Raw genomic sequence first — 13,769 nt, 5'->3', positions numbered from 1 at the left:
TGGTATTTTTGCATGTAGCATTGGTCTTCCAAGTCCACGATGTGATGACAAATGTGACTTTTTTTTTCCTGAACATACGTGTGCCTTGGTACTATTGGTACGTATTCCTTGTCCACACGTAGGGCACAATCTTAGGAGTTGACAAGCACATTTCTGCTGTGAACCTTGCGTCTTCAGATGTTGTTGGTAACAGGCAGGGCTGACAAACGTGCGCAGACAAGCAGGCAATGCATTGGTTCTTGCCCTTCGCTCAGACAGGGTTGAGAGGCCAAACATCCTAAGCATTTCGATCCACAATGCTTGTGTTGCTCTCGATTATTATAACCATGGTCACATTTCTCACAGTAATATCTGTATCCCAGGAATCCGGGGATGGCGGTAATGGTATCGAAATGTTCATCGTGATAATAGACATGAATGTATTTTCCGTCCTTAAAGTCTTGGCCTCGAAACAATAGAGGTCCGCGCACTTCTTGAGGGTGCACTTTCAAGATGTATCGTGGAGCTAGGGCATCTTGCAATTTTTGCATCTCAGGAATGCCGCAGGGTGTGTCTTTGGACAGTCCGGCTTGTTGTAACAGGAGTTCTGCTTCATTTCGTTGTTTGGCTCGGTCGGATCGTTGAATAGTTTTCCAGGTTCTTTTCCATTCCACCGTGTCGTTCTTGTTGGCATAGGTTCGTCCCACCACGATGCCACGGGCTAAACACATCTGGTCTTGAGGGTTGTTAATTCGGACTAGATTTGTTTTGGTGTTGCGAAGGTCGTCCACCAATAAGACCTTTTTGCGTCCAGTCCCTTGAGGAGGAGAGATGTGGGCCATTTTCAGTGTGGCTTTACCATCGGTGATGTCAAACTGATCATTAGATTGTTGTACGTGTTGAATCTTGTCCATGACTTTGGAAGGGGTTAGTTCTGCGGGTCTGCTAAACTCGATCCAAACAGGGGATTTCAAGCTGTCGTGATCTATGGATAGTGTCAAGAAATCGTCTTCTTTGGGTTGACATTGTCGCTTTAGTGTGGTGAGCAAAGAATCCCACATCTCGGTGATAAACCCTTCTGCTTTCTCCAATGGTACGTCGGACTTGAAATCTTTAAACTTCACCGTGTAGGTGTAATTCGTGGTTCTAAATTTTCTAGAGGGTCGCTTTTCCGTCTCTCGAATGTGATAGTACTTTTCAGGGTTAACTGGTGGACTTTGGTTTGGAGTGGGCTCTCTATGTCTGGTCGCAGACGTGGAAGGTGTTGGTTCAGGTTTGCTCATGTCTTCTATTTGAGCGAACACTTCTTTTCGTGTGTGAGGCGATACGTCACTTCGCTGCCTCTTACGTTCTTCTTCTCTCTCACTGAAATCGTGCGATCGTTTCATCTCGATTGCTGATTCAGAAATGATTTAACCAAGTTCATTCTCTCCATATATACCCTCTCTACCTCTTGTTGTCACAATGACTTGGTATATTTCACAAGGGCAAGTGAAAGCCAAGCATATAGGAGCCCAACGACAGCGGTGCGTCTTAAACACCTCATGCATCTTGACGACCCTTCGATTCAAACCCTACCACGAAAGAAAAAAGTTGCAAGAAAAAAACCCAGACAGTTGGTGTCTTCAAGAGAGCTAGAGAAGCCGGCACTGTGTCGCTGGGACACGTACGTACTCCAGAAAACTACGCCACTCGACAACGTTGTCTCCTTCTCTCAGTCACTTCTACTTTGTCGCTGAATACATTCTACCAACCCTGTTTTAACACACGTTTTCTTCATCTGATATTTTTAAAAAATATACTAAACGCATTTTTAAAAGAACTACCCTTTTTCGACAGCAGTGACGGCGTCTCCTCCTGCTCTTACCACTGTTGCTGTACAAAGATGATCTTTCCTTAAGATCAAAATATGAGACAGAGCAAGTAAGTTGTGAAGTTGAGCGGAGGTGTCTAAACAACAACTGTCAAGCCCCTATGTTCCATTTCTGTTTGTGATAATAACTTGTGATACTTCACATTTTCTAAAGTGGAAATCTTTACAAACCGTACAAAAGTTATATGACTTTGGCTTCTGACAGTTGTACAGACACTTCTCTTTATAAGTGTCACGAGAAAATTGTGTGTCCAAGTTTTACCATTTTCCAAAACACGCACACTTGCAACGTGACCAGAATCTGTACTTCTTTACGTGTGGATATCCAACAGACCCGTCCCAGCATATATAGCTGGTTAAGAACTGTAGGAATATCACCTCATTTTTTCAGAAATATCAAAGCTTTTATGCGTCTCTTCCCTGTTCCACCCTTTATTAGTGCTTAGGTATATTCCCTAAAGACACAAACAATTTGGAACAAAATTAAATTTTGAATTAAGGTTTCTCTCTGTTTATACATTTTTTTCAAGTTGTTGGTACATGGCATATGACATCCAAATACTTTCTCAAACTGAGAGGCATTTCTACACATGTCATTGCCTTTGTTAAATTCGGTTTTGTTGGTTAGTCATCGTTAATCTTTAATTCTATTTTTATGATGTATTTCTTTTTTGCTAGAAGATTTAATTTCTTTATGTTGTTTAGTCTGTTGCTGCAAAAGAAAATACATGTATCTATAGCAAAGTGTTTAAGTTTGTTCAGTTTTTTATTTCAAGCTCTACAAAAGGTACCAAGTTTGTCTTGCAAGGGGATTGAAACTTTAAGTTACGCGGACGTGTAGGAAAACATACCTTTGTTACTACAATTTGCTGTCTTTGTGTTCGTTCTAATCATGCTTGCCTTATATCTTTTTGTTTTAGGATCATATTTCTTCTGATGTGAATACATACATCAATGGACAGACAGCTTGGGTTATCATCCTTGAGGTTCACTGTACTTTTAGTTTCTTTACTGAGGACTAGGACGAACATTGTTACAATTTTTTCCTGAACCCATGTTTTGGCTTTAGAATTCAGAGTTAACCATAGGCAGGGTTATACAGTGCAATGTCACTTGCTTCATTCTTGAAAAAGCCGTGTGATTGTCTTTTTTTCTGAAAAACTGTAAATCTAATGTTAGAAGAAGAAAAATTCCGTGACATATTGCAGTTCCAAAATAGGATAAAGTTAAGATACCAGAATTGTGCAAACTCAAGCTTTTATTTTATCCAAAGATTTACTGATGGAAGAAAAAAAAATCGTTGTACAATTTTTTAGAGTGTAAACTTTTGAAAAAAATAAGATGACAAACGGAACAGTTGGCGTAATTATGGTGACCACTGATCACAATTTTGGAGAGGTATCTTCAAACGGGAACATTTCATTAGGGTATAAATCAAAACCAGAGAGAGAGAGAGAGAGCATGTATTCCTACTTTAAAAATATCACGACACGTACATTTGTTTTTTACGGTATATTTTCCTTATGAAAGTTTCAAAGAAACACTCATTCCACTTACATAAGATAAGATAAGAATTCTTTATTTCAGACTACATAGTCTATACATCTAAATTAAAATAAAGATATAAAGTAAAATCACTGAAAAAATAAAAGAACATATAGAACATAACAATCACATCCATAGAAAAAATACACCCTTTAAAAAATATCACAAGAGTGAACTGAAGACGCATGTGATTAAAGAGTGACCACAGAAAAGTACATCCAAACAAGTCGTGATATATTTCGTAACATGACTAACATAATTTCCATGAGTCGCCCATGGCGTGATCATTTGTGTGTTAGTTTTATTGTTTGTGAAGTGACTAATGGTCAGGTACAGAAAAACACGTCTGATCATCTCGCGGTGCGAATAACAAGTGAAACCAATATGAAGCTAAGGCGGTGGAAAATATCGACTGACCAATGAAGTCACTTACAATGTGCAACACATTGTTTGGTTGCACTGGACAACAAATTTTTACAAAAGTCATGTTACTGAAATAAAATTAGTCAATTCTTATCAATTTTTATGTGCTGAACACGAATATGACAGTCAAATTGCAAAATTGGCTCTAGTTTTTTTGTAATCTGCAAGAAATTAATGTTTACATAACGAAATGCATTCCAATAGTAAAAGGTCAACTGTAATAGCCTACCTATAAAAAATCAAGTCATTGACTACATCTTAGATTTCTTCGCCTGTCTCTTGTACAGCTGTTCGGGAGCATCTCTGAGGAGTGTCCAGCAGTAGTCAGCCAGCATTGTAGTGGACCATTTTCCCTGGTATCTTTGTTCCATTGTTGCGATATCTTGATGAAAACGTTCGCCGTGTTCATCACTAACAATACCACAGTTGCTAGGAAAGAAATCCAAATGGGAATGAAGGAAGTGAATCTTTAGAGACATATTGCAGCCAAGTTTCTTATACTTCATCAACATGTCTTCTACTAGTTCCTTATAGTTTTCTGCCCTAACATTTCCGAGGAAGTTTGTAGAAACTAGGCGAAAAGCATTCCATGCTTGTTTCGCGTCACCTTCCAGCAAGTTGTTGAACCGGTCATCTTTGAAAAGCTCTCGAATCTGAGGACCCACAAAAACTCCCTCTTTAATCTTTGCTTCGCTGAGTCGAGGGAATATTTCATGCAGGTATCGGAATGCTGGCAAAGTCCGGTCAATGGCTTTCACGAAGTTCTTCATCAAACCTAGTTTGATGTGAAGGGGTGGTAGCAAGATTTTCTGAGCCTCAACCAGAGCTGGGTGTTGGATATTCTTCTCTCCAATGGCTACATTCTGCCTGTGAGTCCATTCCTTCCTCATGTAGTGCATTTCCCTTGCTCGGCTATCCCACTCGCATAAGAAACACATGTATTTTGTATATCCTTGCTGCAGTCCCATTAAAAGGGCAACTACCTTCAAATCACCACAGAGGTGCCAGCTGTACTTGTTATACTCAATGGAATTCAGTAGCTGCCTTAAGTTATCGTATGTCTCTTTCATGTGGACAGCATACGCTACTGGAATAGATGGAAGAATGTTTCCATTGTGCAAAAGCACAGCCTTGAGACTCAGTTTCGAAGAGTCCACAAATAGTCTCCATTCTTGTGGGTCATGAGTGATTTTTAAAGCATTCATGAGGCCCTCAATATCGGAACAGAATATCAGATTACTTTCCTTTCTGAAGAAAGGCTCCAATTGCTGGTGGCGCTTTCGATATGCAGTAATTGTGACATCTTCTTCTAGAAGATTCCATTGTTGGAGTCTTGATCCTAGCAATTCTGCCTTGTTCTTTTATAAGTCCAAATCACGAATCAGGTCATTTAGTTCTTCCTGTGTTATTCTGTGTGGGGTTGATGATGCACCACAGTGAAAATCTGGATCACTGCATGCTGATGGACCAGGAGAAGAACACGTCGACTCACCTTTGTCTTCGTCGGATGAATCAAGAGAATATTCTGCTGGAGGTTCTGGAATAGGAAGTCCCTCACCATGTGGAACTGGTCTCAATGCAGACGGAATGTTTGGGTAGACTATTCTCGACTTCTTTCGCTTCGTTATTCCGCCGGAAAGAGGAGGAACCAAGCAGAAGTAACAGTCATTTAGGTGGTTGCTTGGCTCTCTCCACACCATTGGGACTGCAAACGGCATTGATGACCTTTTGCAATTCAACCACTGTGAAAGCTGTGTTGTACATGTAGCACAGCATATATGCGGAGCCCAAGGCTTGTCTTGGTCACCAACCTTGCATCCGAAGTAAAGATGATACGCCTTCTTCACTTGAGAATTGATACTTTTCTTCTGGTTGGCAAATGTCACTTCCCCACAAATATAGCAAAAATTGTCCGCGGTATTAACACACTTTCGAGGCATTACTGTTCTTTATTGTACGTAAATGGATAAAATAATAAGTTTTATGTAACAGTAGCTTGAACTGTCTCGCACGTCTAAAATATTTTAAATGCTGAACCTATCTGATTGGGCTTTATATAGTACACTGCTTACGTCAGCTTCAGCAGCCGCCTGGCATTAGTATAATAGGCCTACACATGTATAGTACACTGCTGACGTCAACTTACTTCAGCAGCCGCATGGCATTAGTATTGCATTGCATCAGAAAATGATGCAATCAACTGTGGATGATGTGAGCATGATGGTATTATGCAATGTTACATCATTATTCCGGATGTTGCTGCAGTCCTACTGGAGAAATTTACACAGTGAAACATAGAAAATGAGGTATATGAATATCTTCAAAACGAGAGCCAATACAAATTTTTCACGGTTATATTCGTGTTCGGCACACCAAAATACTACAGATTAGGGTCTTTTCAAGTCAGTAATGATTTCACTGTTGACCAGTGTTGTAAATTCAGGGCAAGTAGAGTAGCGACCAGCCGCAGAATAAAAAAAAAAAAAAAAAAAAACACGTCCGATCTTGTCACTGTGCGAAACGGTACTGAAGTCAATTCGAAGCGAAAGCGGTAAGAAAATAAGTATAGCCAATGAAATCGTTTATGATGAGTGATGCATTGTTTTTTTCTTAGTAGCGTGGCAAAATAATGCCAACGCAAGAGCGTTGTTACCATTGCAGTGCAGACAGATTGGAGAGTGTAAACGTACAAACCCTTTGTTGCGTATTGTACCATTTCTTCTTGCCAGATCAAATATTAAACGGCCACAGTACTGGTTCGCGTTTTGAAACTGACAAACATTTTTAATCTTACTCAAACATTTTGACAAGCACACTCACATGAATAGAGACAGAAGTGTAAAATATCGGTTGGCCAATGAAGTCACTTACAATGCGTAACACAATGTTTGGTTGTAAATTCAGAGCAAGTAGTGTAGCGACCAGCCGCAGAATAAAAAAAAAAAAAAAAAAAAAAACACGTCCGATCTTGTCACTTTGCGAAAAGGTACTTAAGTCAGTTCGAAGCGAAAGCGGTAAGAAAATATGCATAGCCAATGAAATCGTTTATGATGAGTGATGAATTGTTTTTTCTTAGGTAGTGTGGCAAAATAATGTCAACGCAAGAGCGTTGTTACCATTGCAGTGCAGACAGATTGGAGTGTAAATGTACAATCCCTTTGTTGCGTATTGTACCATTTCTTCTTGCCACATCAAAATATTAAACGGCCACAGTACTGGTTCGAGTTTTGAAACTGACAAACATTTTTAATCTTACTCAAACATTTTGTCAAGCACACTCACATCAACAGAGACAGATGTGTTACAGTACCAGGTGTCAGTTTTTTATTATTTTTTTACCCTTCAAGCTAGTGATTTTGGGGTTTGTATTATCTCCCTCCTGTGTTTATAGTATATTTGGGGTTTGTTCTTTCCTCTTCCCTCTGTGTGTGTGTGTGTGAGTGTGTCTGCGCGCGTACGTTGTGTGTGTGTGTGTGTGTGTGTGTGTTGGTCTCTGTTTGTCCCTATAAAACTCACTTTATCCCTATCAGATACACTCTACCTACCTACCTGCAGTAGCGTGTATTCAGGTCAGCCACTTGCAACACTGTTGACATTTATCCCCTAGTGTTCAGTACAGTGACGTCACTGACGCTGGAAATTTCGAGACTATAAATATGGACTTGGGGATTTCCACAGTTGTAGCTATACATATGTACTAGAGTTCATAAACAGGAACGTCACTCAAGCTGAGGCTATAAAAAGATAGTGGGGTTTTCCAAAGGAATAACCCACAAGTTGTAGTATAAATAGATAGTGGGATTTCATAGGAATTTTAGCTGATTATAGCTATAAATAGATACATGGGTGTTTATCCACGATCGTCACACAAGTTGATATTGTAAGTAGTTACTAATTTTATCGGGGCCCCGAGTGACCGAGTGGTCTAAAGCGCTCACCGTTACGGATCACTGCCATGTCACCTCTGTCTGCGTGGGTTCGAGTCCAAGGCTCGGCTAGCGTGGGTACGTGGGAAAGCCTGCCAGTAGCTTCTCGTGGGTCGGTGGTTCTTCCCTGGGTTTTCCAGGGTTCTTCCTCCACCAGTTATGCTGGCCGCGATGTATAACCTATCTTGTGCTGAAAAATGGCGTTAAACCCTAGAGCAACAACAGCAACAACAACTAATTTTATCCATTTTAGTCTAAACCATTGTAACTTACTTTTCGGGGATATGTTTATTTTCCTTTAAATTCTGGGACAATTTCGTCATCTTAGCGTTACTTTTAGTCACATCCATTTTGTCGTTGAGCATTTCCTTGATTATAGCTATTTATAGCATCATTACAATTATGCAAATTTTTGAACACCCCAGCAAGATTTCAGGTCTTGGTAATGCTTTATATATAAATCTCACGCTTGTACTAGTGTATGTATGTTTCTGTCTCTGTTGTGTTTGACCCTCTACCATCATTGTCCCTTGACAGTCCCACCATGTTCAATTCCCCTTGACGCTATACAGACCCACCATGTTCAATTTCCATATGTTAAATTCCCTTGAGGCTATATCCCCCAGGGTTTTCCGTAATGTTAAATTTCCCATTGTCCCTAGACAGTCCCACGATCTCTTCCCCATGTTAAATTCCCATTGTCCCTAGACAGACCCACACTATAGTCCCCTGTTCCATTCCCCTTGTCCCTAGACAAACCCAAACTCTATTCCCATGTTAAATTCCCATTGTCCCTATAGTGACCCAGCAATTTTCCCCATGTTAAACTTCCCTTGTCCCTAGATTGACCCAAAATAGATTCCCATGTTAATTCCCATTGTCCCCAAAGTGCCGGGCCAGTTTTCCCCATGTTAAATTTACATAGTCCCCAAAGTGCCGGGACCCTGTTTTTAATGGTAAGTCCCACTGTCCCTAATCCGCCCCCCCCCCCCTTCACTACTTATATAAAACTAAACAGCTTAAATATGAAATGTTTATTGCAAAATTATGAATGCTATGTATCATTGGCGCCCGCACAAAGGACAAGGAGGAGGGTGTACTTGCCCCCTGGATATCACCTCTAAACATCCTTTGGCCTACATCGTAAAACCTAATTCCTGACCACTACATGTTTGCTCACCACTAAAGCCACTACCAAAATAATTCTTTGGTCGCCCTTTCTAGGTATTCATAGTTTGAGATAAATAGTCAATAGTATATGTGTTTAAAGAGATAGCAGTAGAGATCGATAGTCAATAGTGGGGTTTAGAGAGATAGTAGCGATCGATAGTCAATAGTGGAGGTGTTTAGAGAGATAGCAGTAGCGATCGATATTCAATAGTGGAGGTGTTTAGAGAGATAGCAGTAGAGATCGATAGTCACTAGTGGTGGTGTTTAGAGAGATAGCAGTAGAGATCGATAGTCAATAGTGGAGGTGTTTAGAGAGATAGCAGTAGAGATCAATAGTCAAAATTAGAAGTATTTGCATTGATATTAATATGTACAGCAGTTACCTTAGTTGTAGCGATAATGTTCTTGTTTTATGGTAGTAGTAGATGTAGCTGAAGCAACAGTTGTCATTGGTAGTTTTCTTGCAGTTTCATTAATATCGGTGTGTTGATAGCGGCAACAATAGCCGCAGCAGAAGAAACAGCGTAGGAGAAAAATAAGCTAAAAATATATCGAACAATGGAAAATAAAATTAAATCGCCACAGGCACCGAAGTCAAATGAAACTGTTATCCGGATTAGAAAACAGGTCATGTAAGAGTTCAAAATTGAATTAAATAAATGTAAATCTTACTTGTGAAGAAAAATCCATTTTCCACCAAATTTCTTAGATCTATGTCTTGACGCCCCCTCCAATTCTTGAAACTATCCATTCGCATATTGTCGTCAGCAAAGAAAGGAAATTTTGCTTTTCCGCAATACGGTCTGAGGATTGGGCCACAAGTGATGTTGTGTTTGAAGGACATTGTGTCAGCCGCAATACTTTAAAGAAACTTGGGAGACTAGCTGGAAAGAAAGAACAACCGTCAAATGTTTTTAAGACAGTAGGACGCCATCATTTGAAATTCACATTGAGAAAGTATTGTAATCACCTATAATATACGAAAATAATAATCTGAAGCTATATAATCCTAAATTGTACATCTTGTCAATTTAAGTTGCTTTCCCAATCCCTTTAACTATTCATGTACTTTTGTTGTGGGCCTAGCCAACTAGTCTACAAAATGTAGATTCATATTCTAAAGTAACAATATATCTCTCTAGAGGATTTTAATGATCAGTTGTCATGCTATGTTATCATAAATGAAAGAGAATAAGATTACAATAAAGAACAAACTGGATTTTATCTTCCGGATATTTGATGAGTTGCACACACACACACACACACACACACACACACATGCATACATGCATGCATACATACATACAACATTCAACATTAGGGTGCATAACAAATAAGACGGTGTTTTGTAAAACATTGATTATTTTCGCAATGACTGCGTCACAATGTCAAGGACTATGAGTCAGAGGAACTTTGCCTGAGACCGTTGCCTATTGTAAGCTACTAAGCACAGATGGCAATGGTATTCTGTCATCAATATAACTGGCAAGGATGCCAGTCAGGACAAGCATCGTAAGTAACAGTAGATACGTGGCTGTTGATCTAGAGTAGACAGGTACGCCTGACTCCTTCTAGTAAGTCCTTCTGGTGGATAAAGCGGTCGAGCAGATATCCTCATCCCGCTGCTGTGAAGGCAGCTGGTAAGGGATAAGTTTATAGCGCATCGGCATGAAACTCGCCTAGCTGAGAAAGAACAACTCACGGAAGTAGGAGCCGGCTACACCTTCTGCTGGAGTGGCAGAAGTAACGAAGAGCGGCGTGAAGCTAGTGTTGGATTTGCTATCAAATCACAGCTACTAAGCAAGCACACTAATCTCCTAAAGGGCGTGCATGACAGACTAATGCAAATGTGACTTCTACTGTCAGAAAAAGACATGCATCTATCATCTGCGCCTATGTACCAACCATGTCCAACCCAATTTCGCAATTCATTCAAGAGTATTTAAAACAAAATTGTAGATTCATACCTCCTAATCAGGATACGCACCAAAACCTTTAAAAATCCGCTGGGCGGTCTGAGTGCAAAACTTGTACATCATCAAAGAAAACTCAAAAAATTAATTTAAATTTCAGTACGGAAGCGAAGACATGTACAACACAGCAGAGTTTATTTTGGGAAAGTCGTATAACGACAATACTAATAAAAGGCAGGAAACTAGCGCATCACCAGAATTACTATCCTATTAAAGGCGCGTATTCTCAGTTGGCACAGAGCATACAATTATCATATTATCAAATGAAGGGAAGAAACCTCGTTAAAATGATAGGAAGACATCACAGGTCCAATGTGTGTCTTTGGCGAAAAAAATTATTTGAGGAATTCATGTTTAGAATTCAGCTGAACAAAAGTAACAGAAACATCTTAATATTCGTGTAGGCTAAACCACACTTCTGGTCACACGCGCCAATTCACCCCACATCTTATCTCACTTCCCGAGCAAGCTTATGATAGAAGTATGTGAATTGTATCTGGTGTGGATTCTGTTTTGCGTATTTTTAATTATGAAAATGAGGTCAACTCGAGTTTAAGATTAAAATATGATTTTTTTTTTACACCGTGGCCACAGCATCCTCTCTCTCTCTCTCTCTCTCTCTCTCTGTTTTACGGTGTTTTTCTAGCGGGGGAAGTAAGAGGGCTGTATAGTAGGAACTTGAAACTCAGAAACGTTTGAAGCATTTGAGGAAATAAAATAATTGAAAACAACCAAATAGCATCTGTACGAGCGGTATACAAGAGTACCGCTAGTTCGTCTTGGAAATGTTCGTATCAAAACGGAGTTTTCACACGTCTATATAAGAAAGTTTGATGAAGGCAAGGTGCATTTGCACACATAAAAACCACACACCCCACCCCCAAGAAATCGTCTGCCTTCTCCTGAAAATGGAGTCTGATTCATTTATAATTTTATCAACTTATGTAGTCATTCTCACTATAAACCTTATCTGTGGTACAGTAATTTTCCTTAATAAAGTATAGGGGTTTCAATTTTATTATTTTGACATATCGTTTAAAATTTAATTGATGTAGGAAAATATTATGCAGATTCGTATTCCCATATATAAAGCGTTAAATTTTGTTCAGGTCAGGGCCGCGTTTTTAACCTTAATCGGAACCATGACGCTCTTTCAGAATTTTAGTACGTTCAAATATTATTATTATTATTATTATTATTATTATTATTATTATTATATGGAATTTAAAAAAATAAAATGCTCATTAGTATTGACTGCCTTACAGGAAAACACTAAGAAGGAGTAGAAGTGTTTATATATTCAAGTGAATTATGGTTCCGACTTGTGAGGAAATAAATACTATAATTCATTATTAAAACAAAACAGCCCTGGTCAGAACTATACCACGTGGAACACGTCGAATCAAACGTTCATCAGAGTATGCATAATTTTAAAGACATAACTGACTGCCCAATACACTTCACAAAGTCATGTAAGTCTGATATCATGAGAAGCTTACTTCATTCTATTAACCTTATTTTTTAACAACAGAATTGCTTACCTGGACTGTGCACAGCTCCGCCATGCAGAAATTGCAGTATGTGGAACTTCCCAAGTAGATAATTTTAGCTGTCACTGTTAAAATAGCTACTTGGAAAGTCCTGCGTATTCCAAGATATACTTATAGAACACGTTTTCATATAAAGTTGTCTTACTAAGTTAAAATCAATACATTTGAAGAGCTACAAATAAACGTGTATTCGTTGTTTTTTTTGGGTGTGTGTTTTGTTTTTTTTTGTTTGTTGTGGGGGGGTATTTTTGTTGGGTGGGGGTGTCGTGTTTTTTTCTCTCTTACCTTATCAAAAGACAAAAAGATACGTAAAAAATGAAAACAAGCAGCATGGTGTTAAAAAAGAATATACTATCTGACAGCCTGCCAATTATAAAAGTAGAGTGTACAATTGATATATCAGGTCTGAGTAACAGTTATATCAACCGACATAATCAATGACTACTTAGAGCAAAGTGGTTTTGAGATAACTTGTTTGTTGATTGAAAATACTCGTGAAATCCATTAATAAGTATTCAAGATAAAGCGTAAATTCTTACTTTTTGCAACCCATTTAACAGTGCATCCTAGGGTATTTATGACGCCTGTCACTTTTTGTGAAACACTGGCTGTACATTAGACTAAAATTTGTTAGATTATTTACTAAAAAGTTTTACTTACATTGGAATAAGCAAGAAACTTACTTACACAAGTGCTGATCAGTTAACACACTTTAACACAACTCACATTAAGTCCGTAATTTACTTTTTTCCCAACGTGTATGATCAAGTCAATATATTTGTATCACATGATTCGAACGGGATATCCTTCAATAAGCGTTAAAAAAAAAACAAAAAAAAAAAAAAACGATACATACGACTACGTAACTGGATAGGTGACTTAGTTCAATCGCATTAGTGAACGGTTCAGAACGTAATTTCTTTAGTAAGGACAATTCTAAATTGAATATTACCTGTTAAATGAATGTGTGTCGACAGTGGCAATAAATACTCATATAGATAATATAACCCCTTGTTATGTATACAGCATCTAAATATAGCTTCTTTGTCTGTGTGTAATTATATATCAAGCCTCAATTTTATTTTTTGAGCCAAATGCAGCAATGCCTATTTAAAACTAGTTATTTTATTGTTTCTTTTCGTATTTTTCATTTTCTTTTAAACCGCAATTATATTTTGCGAAGTACATGAATACTATGCATTCATCTGCAGTAACAGAGTATTATATATCGCTGTCTACATGTAATAATCCGTCGTCGTTGTTGTTGTTGTTTTAGGGTTTAACGCCATTTTTCAGCACACGATATTCTATACATGGCGGCCAGTATTAA

At 38.6% G+C, this 13,769-nt stretch overlaps 1 protein-coding gene across 1 annotated transcript in view; it reads right to left on the bottom strand.

The window, feature by feature from the left end:
- LOC149773584 (baculoviral IAP repeat-containing protein 3-like) overlaps positions 1-13,769 on the bottom strand; it is a 47,493-nt gene that overhangs the window by 26,231 nt on the left and 7,493 nt on the right. The window contains exon 2 of the mRNA XM_089946280.1: positions 9,589-9,800. Coding sequence (XP_089802406.1) covers positions 9,589-9,760 — 172 coding nt within the window. The 5' untranslated portion in view covers positions 9,761-9,800. The remainder of the gene's footprint in view (positions 1-9,588; positions 9,801-13,769) is intronic.

The sequence above is a fragment of the Sinohyriopsis cumingii genome, unplaced genomic scaffold (genome assembly GCF_028554795.1).
Source record: "Sinohyriopsis cumingii isolate HCF-2022 unplaced genomic scaffold, ASM2855479v2 utg000624l, whole genome shotgun sequence".
Classification (NCBI taxonomy): domain Eukaryota; kingdom Metazoa; phylum Mollusca; class Bivalvia; order Unionida; family Unionidae; genus Sinohyriopsis; species Sinohyriopsis cumingii.
This window is presented reverse-complemented; position numbering and strand designations above follow the sequence as displayed.